Source organism: Rhinatrema bivittatum, chromosome 6, assembly GCF_901001135.1.
Source record: "Rhinatrema bivittatum chromosome 6, aRhiBiv1.1, whole genome shotgun sequence".
NCBI lineage: Eukaryota > Metazoa > Chordata > Amphibia > Gymnophiona > Rhinatrematidae > Rhinatrema > Rhinatrema bivittatum.
The window spans coordinates 325,751,395-325,769,849 of NC_042620.1; the positions used below are offsets into that span (position 1 = coordinate 325,751,395).

Consider the following 18,455-nt stretch of genomic DNA (forward strand, 5'->3'; position numbering starts at 1 on the left):
GACCATGCCGAGCCAGGGCGTGGGTCCCCCTTCATGGGGGAGGGGAGGGGGGTAGCAGTACAGTGAGCCAGCCCAGCAGAGGGGGTGACATTTGCATCCTGCACTACCTTGCTTGAATTTTATTCCACAAAACCGCAAATGTTTTAACTTCACTCCTAAGTTTCGCCTAACAATGGCCATGTCAAAGTACCAATTGTTTATTTTGGTGAATTAAGTGGAAACAAAAGCAAGAAAACAAAAAAAAAAAAGAAAAGTTTTATACAAGTATGAGTTTCTCCTTACGCTCTGGCTTGGCTCCCAGCTCCTCCACCGCCTGCATGCTGTGTATATGGAGTCCTTCCGGGTACGCAGATTTACTGATGCTCTGCTTACCCACATAAATAATGTGTCTGAGGCATGCAACTTCCGCCAATTTATTCTGCGGGAACAGAAATTTAAAAAAAAAAAAAATGGCAGCATGAGGAAATGGTAATCACCAACACCAACACGAGCTTTCCACAATAACGTTCTCTCTAGTTAGGGGGAAACTGTCGCACATCCTCTCTAGGACAGACATCACTTCATGCATACCTTGAGTTTGGTTTCTAGAAGTTCAGTGCTGGTAATGAGATGCGTAGCTCCCGATTCATTTAGTCCATAAGTTACTGCTTCCTCCCCAAGGGTAGCATATAAAGTTACAACTGTTTAAAAAAAAAAAAAAAAGAGAAGGATTGGCACACATCAAACATGTAATCCTGTCTCCATGTATACTATATCCTCCCTGATTAATCTGGATAGCCTTGTGATGAACCAAGTGCAAACTGAACTGGGAAAGCGAGAAGCACCACTTAAGTAACTGGAAACAGAAGTCATATCCAATATCTAAGCAAGCCAGGAGATGCTTTCCCTGGAAAGATTTACCCTTGCCCAGAATATTAATTCTATACTGCTACTAAAAATATCAAAATGGATTAAAAAAAAAAAGAAAAAACAGAATAAAAAATCATGACAATTCTTTTATAAACCACATAAAGGAGCTGAAAGTAAAATTGTGCTTTGCTTTCCTAACCAACTTTCTATTGCAACATACAGTTAGCACCTATTAGGTCAAAAAACCCACTTTAAATACATTTTAGGATTTTTTTTACATTTTCATTGTCCTCTTTATAAGCAAAGTAAAACCATCAACAATGTATGACTCTTCTGTGGTCTCCAAGTGACAAAAATCCCTTTGACACTTTGTGATCGTTTGGTTACCTATTCACAACCGGCTCGATCGTTTTATGGTCCCCTTTGGCCTGGTGTGACCAAATGGAAACCAGTGGTCAAATAAGCTTGTGTTGCCATTCCTGATCACCTGACTGATCAATATGGCTCCTCCCCCATTTCTGCATCTGCATGGATGTGCATGCACCTTTGTTCCTTTGCTTTCAAGTGAAAGGAAATTTGCTTACTGTAAGCTCACGTAGACAGCAGGGTGAGTTAGCCATGCTGTCCGGGACATCCCCTGGCAGCCCGAGGCGGAAAACTCTCTCCACAGGTACAGAGCTTTGCTCTGCGCGGCCTTTCCTGCACGATCATCCGATTTGCTCAGTTGATAAGAAAGCATATACAAGCAGCGAACAGAGAAAAACACAAGCAAAGATAGAAGGAATAAAGGGCTGTCCAGGGAGGAGGGCGGGATCGCATGGCTACTTCATCCTGCTACCTATGGAAAACACAGTTTCGGTAAGCAAACTTGCTTCCCCCCCCCCTCCTAATTGATAAGCAAGATGAATTAGCTGTGAGTCCCCAGCTAATGGTCTCTTCAGCACACCTTTATCTATATGTAAGTGGAGGTGAGCTTTTGTTTCTGGCATGGGTTAAGAGGTCTCGTGTGCGAAAAAACAGTCCCTCTGGTGGACAGATCTACGTGCAAGTAGCATAGTGCAATATCACCTCAATGATAACGCAATAGTGGGATGTGAAGGTAAGAAGAGACAACCAAGTAGCTGCTTTACATATGTCCAGAACTGATATGTCTCGAAGGTGAGCTATAGAGGCCACTCATGTGCTTTTACTCTATCTGGAAGTTGATCCCAATGAGCTGAGTAGCAAATGGATACATTGGGATAACTAGTTCGCTAATCTTCTTTTGGCGACTGGTAAGTCAGGCACATTTCGGTTGAAAGAGAGAGTTGAGAAGGACGTTTAGGGGATTGAGTCCTTTATATGTAATAAGCCAGGGCTCTTTTGCAGTCTAAAGTGTGAAGGATCTTCTCTCTGTCTTTGCATGTGGTTTTGGAAAAAAGTTGGTAAGGTGATGTTTGATTTAAGTTAAAGGCTGAGATCACCTTGGGGAGAAAGGATAGATGGATGGATCCAAAAGATGAATTTTTCATGGCAGAACTGTAAATAAGGAGGAAAGTAAACTAATGCCTGAAGCTCACTCACTAGTCTTAATGAAGCAATGGCCACCAGAAATAGTACCTTGCATGTCAAATATTTCATGGAGGTGGACTATATAGACTCGCATCTGCCATTCGAGCCAAACACCAGGTTGATATCCCAAGGAATCACCGGTTTGGAAACCAGGGGGACAGAGTTTAATAGCACCCTTCATGAAACTAGATACCAACAGGTGTGTCGAGATTGACTTTCCATGCATGGAGTGATGATATGCTGCTATAGCACGGAGATGCGCTCTAATGGATGACACTGCTAGACCAAAGGAGTATAGCATATATAGATATTGAAGCAATTCTCGAGAATTTGAGTGGGTCTACTCATACTGCTGCACACCAATTTGCGTACCATATTTAGATTTTTTTTAATATTCCGCATTTTGGCACTTCACAGTGCACATCAGGTAGTATAGGTATTTCCCTATCCCCACAGGCAATGGAGGGTAAAGTGACTAGCCCAAGGTCACAAGGAGCGACCGCGGGATTTGAAATGCTACTCGTCCACTCCTGTGCCATTTGCCTGCATAATTCTCTCTTGTAGATGGTTTCCTAGTAGATACTAGGGTATCCTCAATGTCAGAAGGAAGAAAGTGACTTAACACCTCCCTTTCAACCTCCAAGCCATCAGGTGCAGAGAAAAGTGTAGCAGATGAAGGTGTGCGCCTACTTCCTGCGAAAGTAGGTCTTCCCTGTTTCCAAAGGGAATTGGTGGTTGAATTGATAGTTGTATGAGATAGACATACTACTGTTGTCTGGGCCACGCTAGTGCAATGAGGTTGAGATCCAATTAGTCTGTGATGCACCTTCTGGATCACTCGCCCTATTAGGGATTTCGGCGCGTTTGCATACAACAGGTCCTCCGCCCAGGGAACTAGAAACGCATCTTAGGCAATCCTGTGTGAGCTCTGGTAGAGAGAGCAAAAGCCTCAGCAGTTGTGTTGGTTTCTGTTGTGAAGAAGTCCATGCAAGGTGTTCCCCACTTCCTGAATAGTATGTTGGCCACCTACTGGTTCAAGCCAACTCATGGGGGTGAAAAATTCTGCTGAGTGTCTGCCTCCATGTTTTTGATACCCGGAAGATATGTTGCTTGCAATTGAATGGAGTGGTTTATTGCCTATTCCAGGATCAGCACTGCTTCCTTGTAAAGTATCCTGAAACCAGACCATCCTTCTTTATTTATATAAAACATGGCTACTTCATCATTTGTGGAAAATCATTACCTTCTTTCTTGCAAGGACATAAAAGAAGGTGTAGGCGGCATTTTTTATAGCCTTAGCACTAACAGGTTGATCTGGAGGGTTATCTCCCATGGAGACAAGATCCCCTGCGTCTTTAGTGCAACACGTGCACTCCCCATCCCTTTGTGGATGCATCTGTTGTCACAGCAAGCTGATGCGCTGGGATTTGAAACTGTGCTCCCATTTCTAGTACCGGGGGGGGGGGGGGGGGGGGGAGGAGGAGGAATAACCACCAGTTTATGACAGATCAACACACTCGCAGTGACACTGAGTGGTCGTGCTGAGACAATTGTATCTTGAGCTCCTATTGTAGGCGCCGCATATGAAGACGTGTGTGTGGTATGACGTATATAGCCGCTGCCATATGACCCAGAATAGTGAGTATTTGATGAGCTGAGGAATGGGACTGGTTCTTTAAGATATGAACCAGCTAGTGAAAAGTTTGGATTCTTTCTGCTGGAAGGAAAGCCCTGCAGAGCTTGATGTTTATTACTCCAGTGAATTGAAGACCTTGGCTCAGGACTTGGTTGGATTTGTTGTAGTTGATTATGAATCTTAGATTCTCTAAGCAGGTTATGGTTTGCTTTAGGTGTGATTGGAGCATTTTGGAGGTTGAGGAAACTAAAAGTCAATAGTCCAGATAGCTGTGGCCCTTCCTGCGCAGGATATGCATTTTGGGAACACTCAGGTGCTGATAAGCCAAAACGGAAGCACCTTGAATTGATAATGTTTTTTGTTCACCTGAAAACAAAGGTAACACCACGAAGACAGATGCAGAGGGAAATGGGCATATGCATCCTTGAGATCTAAAGAGCACATCCCGTCGTTGCGATGTAGGAATGCTACAATGGTTTTGAGAGATGTCATATTGAATTTCTCCTTCTGAATGAATTTGTTCAGGGCCCATAGGTCCAAGATGGCCACACCACCCAACTTAGGGTTGGAAGGGGGATGTTTCTTTCTTTGCAGAGGTGAACCTACATCTTCACTCCTTCCAGAATGGGTTGACCATCTTGTTTTGAAAGATGGTAATGCCATCAAAAGGACTGAGGGGTCTGGTCCCCTATTCCTGTCTGACTAAACTTTATCCTCTTTCGCCTCTTGACCAGGGGTTCCTGGAGTTGAGGCTGTTTCAGTTTTTGCTTAGAGACATCTGAAAGACCTGCGAACACACTACTTCTGGAAGAGGAAGCTTCAGACCTGTCCGAGACCCTAATAATGTCAATGTATTCGGATCCACGGAATTCCTCTGCACTGAAAACTATCTGCGGGTCCGCCTGCCATTGAACCTGTAAGGCTCCTTCCTGCTGTTCCTTTAGTTTATGCTGTGTTTTGTTTATCAAATGCATCGATGAATGGTGTTCCTGTGTCAAAATGTTTATCCTTCACCTTTCCACGTATGCATCAATATGTTTTGCATCATACAGCTTGCACCAATCATCCTGCGTCATATACTTTTGAGCGTCATGCATCGAGCATTGTCATGCATCGTTCTGTTTCATGTGCCAAGCTATGTTGTGCTTCGTTTTTTTCGGAGCCACTGGCTCCTGTGCAATGGCACCTTCAGAACTTTTGGAAGTTTTCCCCTGAACCCTTACTTTCTGACCCCTGAACCCTTACTTTCTGACCCTGGCCTGTTGAGGTCTGTTCCAGCAACGCCTCTTGTTTCGCTGGGGTTGGCATCTTTGGTTTTGGCGCCGGTGAAGACTGAGTGGAGTGGTGTGTCAAAGCATTCAAGCCCGATGACCCGTTGTCCCTCAGTCTAGCAACTTTCTCGGCCCATTGACGTTGGGCCTTGGCAACATCCTGCCACAGATGCAACAGGATGTCTGGTCTTAGTCTGGCCCCAGGCACAGGTAGCAATAGTTATGCCTGTCAGTGACGCTAGATTTGAACCACTTGACAGTTTTTCAACCGACATATAAGCCTTAATTAACACACAGTCCTTTCTTATTAAAATATGTTACCGTTCTTTGTTGGTACATGTATAATTTGTAATCTATAGCAATTATAGTTTTTCCTTATCATGCCTTTCTGTAAACCGTTGTGATGGTGAATTAAACTTAACGACGGTATAGAAGAGTTTTTAAATAAACAAACATAACTTTGCCACACTGGCAATATTTAAAGCCTGGGGTTTTGGGTGCCATGAGCAGCACTTAAAAGTGCTTTTCTGGAGTACAACGAGGTGCAAGAAGAGAAAATAGAGAAGAAAGCATGCGAGAGAGAAATCCGTGAGCTGCAAGGGAAGAAACAGAACTGAGCAGGTCGGGTAATTGCACGGGAACGGCTGTGCAGGCACACAGAAGAAAGCTCTGTATCTGTGGAACGCGAGTTTTCCGTCTCAGGTCTCCAGGGATGTCCCAGACTGCATGGCTAATTTAGCCTGCTTAACAATGGGGAAATCAAGCTTTTTCTTAAAAAGTTTTTCTATTCCTGCCGGTTCGTGTCCTTGATAGAGTGACAGCCTTCACAGTATGTGATGCAGACTCATGTTTAAGACAGACTATGATTCCTGGGCTATAGAGTGACTTATGGATCAAGTAAATTCTCACCTAAATCTTACAGGCAAGGTCCAAGCAATACAAGAGTTCAGCATAGCTATTTTCAAACCTACTTGATAAAAGCAGTGCCTGTTCTACAAAACTAATGACCCTTCTCACTTCAGGTTTCTTCTCAACTCTGCTGTGCTAAAAATCACAAAGCTGTTCCCAATCATTGCCAAAGATAGCAGTTATAATATAACAGTATCCCATGAGCATGTCAGACATTGTAAGGCAAGAAGATCCCTCTGTTGGATCATCTTATGAAGACCGAAATATATCACTAAAAGGAAGAATTTTCTTTAATCCAGTGTGTGTTTGCCTTTAGGTAAATTATTATTCAAGGAGGGGATCCTGGGCAATTTATCTCTGCAGAATCCAGAATGCCATCATGCTTTTCTTCTTCCCTCAATGACAAGATCTAAAAGCCAAGATGGATGGCCATTGATCTCTTTTATTTACGTACTCATCTATCTCAGCCCAGTGTGTTTGTCTCGTACTGTTTTTGACATCCTTTCATGGATGCAGCTCCCAATCCTAAATCAGGGTCATACACCATTCAGTCTATAGGCTTTTCGGCTTGCCCAATTACCATATCCATTAGCACCTCTACTCCGACCTTGGAAAGACAGACATAATTTGTGTAATCACAGCTTGAATTTAGCAGAGCAGCAAAACTGAAATAGTAATGGAAAATCCTCAGAGATGCTGCAGCACTAACACTGCCTCTGAAAAACAACCTGCAGTGAGTTCCTAAACAAGTAAGCGCAAAATAAAAAAAGCCACCTCCGAAAGGCAGACTGGAAACAAGTATTATGGGCTTTGTAGAACAGGCTCTGGTTTCACACACAGCAGAGAGAATAGCTATTCAACTTCTGTCAGTCCTAAAGGGATGAAAAGGCTCCCACTGCGCTGAAGTTACCAGAAAAGGAACAGGGAGGAGGGGGTGGGATGGAAGGGGATAGAGAGCGAGAGCAAAAAAAAAAGTTTCCTCCAATACCAACTGCGCATTTAAGTGACAGATTAAATTTATTGTGGAGGAGAAAGTCACAGCATGCCTGCATTATCTGAGCTTACAGGCACAATGTCAGCCCCGCCACTCAGGCAGGGACCCCGACCACACTATTTCCTGTACTGTTCAGCTTATAGGAGGATCAATACATATTCTGAAATGCACAAAGATTATGAAATATGCCTCCTTTGTAGTACAGCGACAGGGCACATTTCTCTAACTTGTGTTTCCTATACATGATCACTATTTGGATTCTTGGTCAACAAGCAAATAAATTGGATATATTTATTTTTAACAGTTTTCTAGTTCCCCTGCAGAGGAATAAAACCTGCGAATGTACTCCAAGTAATAAAAGACTCACGTGGAAAGTTGTACTTGAAACAAGCTTGAGCTGCTATCATCCACTCTGCCCGGGTCTCGCAGAAAATGGCAACAGTACACTTTGGCCTCATTCCCAGTGCAGCCAGGCCGCTCCCCAGGTTATTCACCTTCACGTCGACTTCTTCATAGCTCAGCCACTTGTAGTCTCCCAGGATGAGCTGTTAAAGCATTAAGGCAGAACTGCAAAACCAGATTTTGTAGCAAGAAGTACTAGGACTTGCTTCCTTCCTATTTCGCTGTTCAAACATAAAGGGACATTGGGCGCTCTGCACGCCATGACTAGGCCTGCTACACAAACCCACCAAGAGGGTTAAAATGAAAGGATCCTGGGTGCGTTTATCTAGCAAGAAACAGAAGCTGCACACGGCTGCGTTTAACTAGTCCGATGAAGACATTGTATAACCCCTGCAAGTATTTTCACAGGACGCCTACAACAGACACGCATTGCATTAAAAGCACGAGGCATGTAGGCCGAAGCGTTTTTAAACCTACTAGCTCGCCATTCTGCTCAGAACTCCCGATTGCGTCTTTTTGTCACATTTCCTAAAAATTCTATATGATATTTTATTGCAGATCAATTATAGATACTGGAACAATTGCTCCAGATTCATAAATATTAAGACAGCTCTTTAACAAGTGGAACTTAAATATTACCTTTTTAAATACTTTGCCGTTAGGCTGCTTTTCATTCTCCTCGCTCAGCAGCTCCCTGGTCCCAAGGCAGTCCTTCTTCCCAAACTTTGATACCGCATGCTGAAACAGCTTGTCCAGCGTGTCTGCTCCAGGGAAGTCTATTGTGGCCAACGAATTAAAGTGGCTAAGGGCCCGGTACGAGCTCCCTGGACGGTCCGAGACGGGCTTCGCTTTAATGCGCTTTGCCATATCCTTTTTCTTCTTGGCGTTGGTGAGAAAATACCATGGTATGAATGTAAAGCAACTGTACACAAATATTAACAAGTAGACAGGAAGCAAAAACACGGTGTGCACCTCTCCCTTTAGCATCATGGCGGATGAGCTTAAAGTCTGCCGGGTCTCCTCTGGCCTGTTTGTTCAGTATTGTCTGGGTTCCCAAGGCCTTAAGTTCACTTAGGATGGCAACACAGAGCCGCAACGGCAGTGAGGCAGCAAGCAGTAAAGTGAACTTGAGAGTTATAAGCAAGCTCAACGTTCACAACTTACAGCTAAAAAAACCAAAAGGCTTGGTGCTCTCGGAAGCCCATAACCGTATACATCTGCAGGGGGGTGAGGATGCAAACAGCCAGAAAGCAGAAAAGAAGAGAGGCAACAAGTTAGTGATATTGTTAGTAAGAAAACTTGGTTCCTTTGCAGCCACAGTTTTGAAAGTGCAGCAAGACAGGAGGCTGAAATAACTGGAGAAAAAAAAAAAATTCCAAAGAGTAATGCATTTTCTCTGTAGTTTTTCCCTAAATACTTTCATTGCACGCTGACTTATTTATAGTAAATATCTGTGGTTTTCTTTTTTTTTTTTAATATTAAGCAATTTCAATGTAATCATACCTAAGGTTATGTAAATATAATGAAAGATGCATTACTTTCTCCAATATTTATTCTAATTCTTGGAAAAAAATGAAGAAAAAACAAATGCAATGTGTACTAATATTTTGAAGACTACGCACTAAGGGGTAGATTTTCAAACGAGCGCGAACAGCCTACTTTTGTTTGCGCTCCAGGCGCAAACAAAAGTACGCTGGATTTTAGTAGATACGCGCATAGTCGCGCGTATCGGCTAAAATCCTGGATCGGCGCGCGCAAGGCTATCGATTTCGTATAGCCTGCGCGCGCCGAGCCGCGCAGCCTACCCCCGTTCCCTCCTAGGCCGCTCCGAAATCGGAGCGGCCTAGAAGGGAACTTTCCTTTGCCCTCCCCTCACCTTCCCCTCCCTTCCCCTACCTAACCCACCCGCCCGCCCGGCCCTGTCTAAACCCCGATCCTACCTTTGTCGGGGGATTTACGCCTCCCAGAGAGAGGCGTAAATCCCCGCGCGCGAGCGGGACCCCTGCGCGCCGGGCCGCGACCTGGGGGCGGGTACGGAGGGCGAGGCCACGCCCCCGGACCGCCCCGGGGCGTAGCCACGCCCCCGTACCCGCCCCCAAAACGCTGCCGGCACGCCCCCGAAACGCCGCGCAATCCGGCCCCGCCCCCCGACACGCCTCCCGACACGCCCACTCCGAAAACCCCGGGACTTACGCGAGTCCCGGGGTTGTGCGCGCGCCGGTGAGCCTATGTAAAATAGGCTCACCGGCGCGCAGGGCCCTGCTCGCGTAAATCCGCCCGGTTTTGGGCGGATTTAGGCGAGCAGGGCTCTGAAAATCTACCCCTAAGACGTCTATTTACTAAGGTGCAGCGTGCAATAAACACAAATTATTAACCACTAGGCCCCAGCGCCATTAATGGGAGCCCATATATTGTATCCTTGCACTGCACTTAAGTCAACAGACCCCCTAACTTTTCTAGCTTTTATTTTGTTTACGCAAAAGAAAGCGGAAGTCTTACTGCTCAAACATCTTTCAACAGCCTTATCTAAATAACTACACTTATTGGAAGAGAGTCATATAAACATGGATTTTGGGAGTGCATCTGTGAAAGAACAGGACTAGCCAAGTTCTTCAACTTGTACCTGCTCTCTCTAAAAAGCTATTAAGAGGCTTTGATTTTAATATGCAAATGAAATAAAGTGATAAACTTATTTTTCTGCCAAAATACAGTAGACGTGTTCTGCATGACAGGGGTAGAAAAAATTTAAAAAAAAAAAGCTTTCAAAAAAAAGTGGTAGGACTTATTTCCTGAACTCAAGTTAAATGCAGACAAATGTTCATTTTACAATCAGCACAGTGTAACTATCAGGCAGCAGCAGAATGTTTGGGCATTAAAAAGCTTCCTGACGGCCTTCAGCACAAGTACTTATGGCCAGCGGCATGCTTTCTGCTACTACTGGAAACCAGAGTTTTAAAAAGGTTCCCCCACTGCTATTGTACACAAATAAGAGCTTCCTTGCCAGCTCTTGCATCCACTATCAGTTAAGCCACTGATAACACACACACAAATAATAAAAATAACTACCACCACCACCAGAAAACAGATTGCTAAGCATGTTTCCCGTAGACACAAAAATGGGAGAAAACTTTGTAAATCTGTATGTAGAAATTCTTAATACATGCTGCAGCTGAGCAATTTTGACCACTCCTTACTATTTCTATAAATAAAAACTCCAAGAAATAATTTAATCTGAAAAAAAAAAAAATGCTGATATTTACTGCATGCGATTTCTCAATAAAAATAGCACGGTTGCCATATTCATCCACTCGGATATGTAGAAACAGAATGTCAAACAAGCTGCAAGCAATGCACTTTTATTGGACTAATAAAGACCTGCCACTACCATTCATTAGGTCATTTTGACCAGAACTTAAAAGGACAAAAAAACGAGGACCTAGCTCTTGAAAGTTAGCCATACACATATTAGTCTAATAAAAAAAAAAAGCATTACCTACCCTACTGAAATTTGGAAACACTTACATTTTAATCCAGTTATTACAGCACTCCCATTATTATGTGTTAATACAAATAAATGCATTAACATTTAAAACTACAAAACAATAAAGCAAATACAACTTCACCATCAAATGATACAAGCAAATGTGAAGAGGACATGTAAAGTTTATAAGTACAATGTGTATTTAAAGCAAAAAGATTTGGTTCGCCATTTAATGAAATTTAAGGCTATATCTCCGCTTGAGCTGGAAATGGTATGTGTTTGAGTGTGTTCCTGCTTAATTTTTAAATATTTTTATGTTTTGTTTTCTAGTGCTGCAGAAATATAAACCCCCCCCGAGGCAGGCAGATGCATGTTGACATGCCAGTGTCAGATTATGCAGCTGTATTTGCATATTACCTTACATACAATCACCTCTAATAAGAATCTTTTGATGGACTGATGTGCATTAAATGCATGAATCTTTGTGGCACAAAGTATTTTTCATATGAATGTGTGTCCACATAGATATTTAAGATTATCAAAAGAAAGCTTTTATGTTAGAAGTGAGCCAAGGAGTTGATGAAGAGATTGCAGACTGATTGCATGGCACTAGTTTGACGGATACCACTTCACCAGTATTTTTGGAACCATTATACACGTGTCTTCTTCATGTTTGCTTGTTGTAACATTATATTTGAGAAAGAATCATCTCATATGAGATTTACCCAGACAGCCCCATAGCAATTAAAAAAAAAATACAAGATTAAGGATCCCTTTAGTATTTTCCCTCTAAAGCCACAAAAATGAACAGTAATGAAAAGGCAAAAATAGATTAATCCTGACTAGTTATCACCGTAAGGCACCTAGAAAAGACAGCGCAGCCCCGGCTCCAGTAATGAGCATAGTACGTATAACTAAACAGTAAAATAAAGAGGACATTTCATCCTTTCTGTTCTCGTAAAAGATGTTGTACCTACCAGGTACAGCAATATTTCACACCTCCCTAATCAAGACTTTTTTTTTTTACATTCTGCTTTTCGTGACATTGCTAAGCAGATTGCCCCAGAGGGCTTAGAATTAAGAGGGTCACAGAGAGCAGCTGCGGGATTTGAACCCTGGCTCCCCTGGTCTGCGGCCTGTTGCGCACTTCTCCCGAACTCCCTGGGGCATTCGTTTTCAGCAGGAAGCCACCAACTATGAGCCATTAGGTCATGCTGTGCAAGGCCACATTGTGACATCAAAGACAACAGGAAGCAATCAGATGCAGTGTGTAACACTTTCCCCACAGGAGGAGGAGAAGGGTGGGTGGCTACTGGTCAGCCTGTGGGGCACAGGAATATTTCGGGAAGCCTCTTCCTTGCCCACACAGTACAGACATTTGGAGAAAGCTAAAAGGGAGGGCTATGAAAAGGAGCAATACGCCACGCAGGTAGCCAATCTCCCTTTAATTAGAAGTATTAGACCCACTGTAAATATCATTACCCTTTATAATATTTAGTCAAATGTCTTCACGCTTAAACAAATATATCTAAGGTTACTCTGTAATCAGAATAAAAGTTTGTTGATGAAGGCCGGCCTGAATGGCTGCGCACGGTTTTGATTCCTGGGCTACGACTCGGCCATTTGGGGCCGAGGATGCTGTGGAAGCAGCGTTCATGGCCTTTGGCAAGAGGACGTCGCAGTCAACGCATAAAGTGGTTAAATTTAGAGTCAATTATCTCAGGGTTCAGGAAGAAGCCGCAGCTAAGGACTCACTGCAGTGACTGGGCGGGAATATAAAATAAGAAGTATCCCTGGGTAGCTGCAAATGAATAGAAGCCTTAGGGCAGCTATCTACACACTTTTTTTTTTTTTATTCCCAAAGCATGCAAATCTCTTAAGATCCATCTTTGCTCACAAACAAAATCAGTAAACATAAAAAGTCAATAAAGCAGCTACATTAAAAATTAAACATATAAATACTTACAGAAGTGAGAAACTGGAAGTGAGAGATTTCTTGAGATTCAATTTTTAAATCTGTTAGGAAAAAAAAAAGACTTTAAGAATTTGCCTACTTTAGTAATAAAATTATACAGTGCAAAACATGGAAGGCACTGCAACCTGTAGCTTGGCATGAGTTTGGATTTTGTCTTCCGGTGTATGAAAAAACAATTCTCCCACCTCTAGCAAGAATTCTACAAATGCAAATATTTATGTAAGAAGTTAACATATTAACAGCACTGGAATAAATGAACACACATGTAAGAGTGCCCCAGATCATAAGCTGGCTGGGTATATATGACCAGAGGTGACCCCTAGCCGAGGACCACTGCTGCAATAGTTGGCCTAAATGGAGGGGGGAATATGAAGGTCTAAAAAAAAAACCAAACAACTCACTTTAGAATCTGACCTGAACTGGATTACTCTTCCCTCTGACTCCACTGCTGTACTGGGATATGCACACGTTAAACAAAACAAAACAACTTGCAGAAGAGCTACAGCAAAACATGGGAGAAAGCCAGGAAGACCATGAAAAACTGGCCGAATTGTGTCTGCTCTGTCTTGGAAGATGAAAAAACTAACAAGCAAAAGCATCCCACCCCCGATGGAGCGAAGAAAAGCCTCCGTAAATGAAACCCAAAGGAGGAAGGGAGATGACCCTCAGTTCTGAGTTTATATGGGGCCTTTTTTTTTTTTTTTTACCTTTGTGATAGAAAATGTAAGTTTGTTCAAGTAATTGTGGTCTATATCTACAGATTATGCAATAAAGAAAAATAAAATGTAAAAACAACAAACTTGACTTGTACTACAATGTTGGCATAGTGGTACCAATCCCAAAGAATGTTTCTGGATCCCTCCCAGAGCGCCGAAAGAACTCAAACATGAACCTGCAAACTTATTACTAGCAATCCGTAAACTATCACTTAAAAAGGCCACAACACCTGAAGATTGGAGGGTGGTCAATATAAAAACAGATCTCTGCCATAATGGAGGATGTAACAGATCAAACTGACCAACTAAAGAGTAACAAATCATCAGGGCTGGATGGTATTCATTCCAGGGTCCTAATTCTAAAGAGTAACAAATCATCAGGGCTGGATGGTATTCATTCCAGGGTCCTAATTCTAAAGAGTAACAAATCATCAGGGCTGGATGGTATTCATGCTAGGGTCCTAATTCTAAAGAGTAACAAATCATCAGGGCTGGATGGTATTCATTCCAGGGTCCTAATTCTAAAGAGTAACAAATCATCAGGGCTGGATGGTATTCATTCCAGGGTCCTAATTCTAAAGAGTAACAAATCATCAGGGCTGGATGGTATTCATTCCAGGGTCCTAATTCTAAAGAGTAACAAATCATCAGGGCTGGATGGTATTCATTCCAGGGTCCTAATTCTAAAGAGTAACAAATCATCAGGGCTGGATGGTATTCATTCTAGGGTCCTAATTCTAAAGAGTAACAAATCATCAGGGCTGGATGGTATTCATTCTAGGGTCCTAATTCTAAAGAGTAACAAATCATCAGGGCTGGATGGTATTCATTCTAGGGTCCTAATTCTAAAGAGTAACAAATCATCAGGGCTGGATGGTATTCATTCCAGGGTCCTAATTCTAAAGAATAACAAATCATCAGGGCTGGATGGTTTTCATTCTAGGGTCCTAATTCTAAAGAGTAACAAATCATCAGGGCTGGATGGTATTCATTCCAGGGTCCTAAAAGAATTCTTGTTACTAACAACTGTAAACTATTATTTAAAACAGCCACAACAGTTGAGGACTGGAGAGTGGCCAATGCAATGCTTATTTTTAAAAAGGGCTTCAGAGGTGATTCAGGGAACTATAGACCAGTGAACCAGACATCAGTGACGGGCAAAATGATAGAAACTATTCTTAAAAACAAGATTATTGATCATATAGACAGACAGCTTAATGAGGGAAGAGTCAACATGGTTTTAGCCGTGCTTTGCAAATCAGATTTTTATTTTTAAGATATTAATAAATATGTAGATAAAGGTGAGTCAGTTGCTATAGTGGATCTGGATTTTCAGAAGGCATTTGACAAGTTCCCAGCAAACTGAAAAGTCATGGATTAGGAGACAGTGCTCCATTGTGGTTTGGTGTCTCTTATTTATACATTCCACCCCAGTCCCCGATTGTAGGGTCCTGGCCTTTGCACAGTGCAGCTTGCTAACCTCGCCGGTGCTGCGCTGCCTCCGCGCGTGAGCCCGTGCCGCTCTCCGTGGGTGGCAAACCTCACTCATGCCGCAATGCTTCCTCTTCCGGCAGAGGATTCGGAAGGGGGACGCATTCGGCAGTGGTGGATTCTGTGGGAAGGGAGAGCTCCCCCAGGCCTGGTGTGTAGTGCAATTCTCGGCCCAGCTAAAACAAGTCCTGTTTAGGATTTCTCCATAGGCCAGGCCTTGCACGTCCAAGCACTGTGCACTGGTTAACGTGCCAACACAAATGCCAAGGATTCATTTCCTTTAAGTCTCAGAGATCACTAAGAAGCCGCCGGAAGCAGGGACTGCAAAAAAGGATTCATTTTCTGCCAGTCCATGAAAGGGACTTATATAAAACTTTAATGCCTATTAGAATTAATTCTATGTGGCATTGGTAATAAAAGCAGCTGCAGGTTATGAAGTTATTTCCTTATGGCTGAAGTGACTAAATGTAGCAGCCTGTATAATTGTCTTTAAGCTGAAACAAGTAGCTACACATTTCTCAGGAAGGGCACGGAAATCCCTTATTTAGTTTCATCAAGTCAGAACCTCACCTACATGGAAGGTGCATCCTTAGGAGCTTTCTTTTTTGTTTTCCCCAGGTATTTATCACTATTATAACAGGGAGAAAAATCTGTGGACAAAATGGCTTCTTTTCTAGGTAAATCTTGAGTTGTATTTTGTTAAACAGAAGGGAGGGCACTAAAAACAAACAAAAAAAAAAAAAAGATTTTGAGAGAGAGGAAGATCCTACTGCAGGAACTCCCAGTGTTTCATGAAGAGGGCCCCCTACCTGACAGCATCTCCCCAACTTCTCTCAAACCCTTCCCTTCTTCTAGCCTCAGTCCTTCCCACCCCCCAGGATCCCTTACTCCCGGGAATGCCACTGCATGTCACTGATTTTATCACCAGCTACAGGCAGTTTCCTCCCCTTGCCAAAACCCCACCTTTTTTTGGGGGGGATAGGCTTGTTGGGGGTATGTAGTTCCCGAAAGCCTGCTCCCTTCTTTAGAGGGTCAGGCGGATCTGTAGAAAGCAGAAGGCAGGCGAGCTGGAGGTCACACCCCTTGATCTCAAAAGCAGAGGAGCACAGAAGGAACATTTTGCTGGTAACCTCACTCCCGGAGGTCTCTGATAGAAAGGAGAAGAAGGATATTTGCTGTGGGCTGCAGTGGAGAGGGTGGAACCGTGGCCGTTCTGGAAGGACGGGCTTCCCCTGCTATCCAGAAGGGTTGTGTCACTTTTGTTTGTCCAAACGAGCAGGAAAGCAGGGGTGAAGAGAATTGTATTTTGGGTTCTTGGAGTCAAAGACGGCAGGTTGGACTCTGGTAATGGAGACATCTGAACAAATTTGGATTTTGATTACAAATTGAGAGTGTTTTTGACCCATGTTTTGGGACTTTTGCAATTTTCTATCTTTTTACTAAATGCTGGGACCCCTTTCCAGCCACCCAACCCTCCAAGAACGGGAGCGATTCCTATGGATAACAGTGCAAGAGAGCCTAGAAGGCAAACACCACCTAGTATGGATAAGGAATCAAATAAAAATATAAATTAATCCTAAAGAATAATCAAGGGACTAACAGGTGATCTCTATGCATAAAAATATATACACACATATATATGCTATTTAAACAGATACTATTAGAAAATGAAGCTAAATCCCAAGCACTGGAATACCTTGCATTGCACAAAGCTTGCATTTTTTAATGTGGCAACTGAAAAAGTGTCCATGCTTTTATTTAACTCCAATTCTCCCATTTTTTTTTCTTTATAAATTCGAGACTATAACTGGCAAATCCCTGCTGAGGAAAAAGGGAGAGAGAGATAACCATTGCAACATTTTGTGCCATTTCTAAACTGCACAATGCCATCATCAATTCTTCAAATTATTATTAAAGCATCAGCTATGACAAAAGTGGAAAAAACTGGTAATGGGACAGGGCCTGCTCACTGCATTTTGTTTCTTCAACTTATACAAAGAACGCCATAGATGACTCAAATTGCAAAACAGTTCCTGTACCCTTCCAAAATGCATTTTCAACACAGGAGGTCAGACGTAGTATTTTTACGCAACAGATGACTCAAGAATTTCCACTAGAAAAAAGCTCAGGATCATATTAGCAAGGCAAGTAGCTCAGTCATTTGCCCGTGTGGCCAAGTAAGAGTCCTTTTAGCTGAGCTACCTTCATACAGAACATGGAGATCCTAATCTAAAAACCAGTAAGATCCCTTTCAGAGCCTCATTTTCCCAATCAAATAACACTGCCAAAATGTTTGAGAGACACTGCAACAAGGACAAGAGAGAAAGAAAAGTGATAGAAAAGCTGTCTGTGGACTGACTGAGCCAAAAAACACATCTGTGGAAGGACACAGACATTCATTCACCAAATCAACATATTAGGAGCACAGCTCAGACCAGAAAAATCAGATTAAGAGGCCAAGGTACTAAACTGCAAAATTTGTTTGTGCAACACGGGTTCCTGCACAAAACCATTTCGCAAAACGCCCACATATGCACAAAAATGCCAATGTGTGGGTTTTGTGAGCATTTTGCAATAAGCGGGGCCTTGCTGTGGTGAACCTATATGAGGAAGCTTATCAAATTTGCCCGTTAATGCAAAATCATGCAAAGTAGGAGCTGCTTTTCATGATTTTTTTGCATCGCAGCAGCTCATTACTAGGTAATTTTATAACATGGGAAAAGGCTTTCTGGGGTCGTTCTTGCAAAAAAAAAAACCAACCCACTCCTTCATGTGACAAAAGAATGCACAGGGTTAACCGGTCAGCCGACACCATTTTGGAAAACGACAGAGATGGGGGCAACTGGGCATCGCTTCTGCCTCCAAAAGATCCCCCCACCCCAGCTATGGGGTAAGCTTGGGTGGGCGAGGGATGAGGCTTACAAGGCCCTGCAACTTTTAACTTTTGGCCCACGAGGGGCAGGGGGCACTAGCACCACTGAGGAGCTGTTACTATGAGATGTATAGGTCACAAGGCCAGCAGCAAGAGAAGGCTCCGCTTGTCGTCAGGTCCGGAAGGCACAAAGTACCTGATTCAGGAAGCGTTTTTCCCATAGACACAAAACGGAAGAACTAAGGGTGGCAATGAGCTCATGTGCGCCTGTAGCAAACGTTCACAGCATGGCTACCAGCCCGGGGAAG

At 43.1% G+C, this 18,455-nt stretch overlaps 1 protein-coding gene across 3 annotated transcripts in view; it reads right to left on the reverse strand.

Moving 5' to 3' along the window:
* ACSL4 (acyl-CoA synthetase long chain family member 4) overlaps positions 1 to 18,455 on the reverse strand; it is a 77,713-nt gene that overhangs the window by 40,120 nt on the left and 19,138 nt on the right. The window contains exons 2-6 of one of the 3 annotated variants that reach the window (XM_029607617.1): positions 13,060 to 13,109; positions 8,252 to 8,829; positions 7,578 to 7,755; positions 571 to 680; positions 283 to 418 (exon numbers count right to left, since the gene is read on the reverse strand). In XM_029607617.1, the coding sequence (XP_029463477.1) occupies positions 283 to 418; positions 571 to 680; positions 7,578 to 7,755; positions 8,252 to 8,602 (775 nt within the window). In that variant the 5' untranslated portion in view covers positions 8,603 to 8,829; positions 13,060 to 13,109. The remainder of the gene's footprint in view (positions 1 to 282; positions 419 to 570; positions 681 to 7,577; positions 7,756 to 8,251; positions 8,830 to 13,059; positions 13,110 to 18,455) is intronic. The other 2 variants (XM_029607618.1, XM_029607619.1) reach the window with 2 other exon arrangements.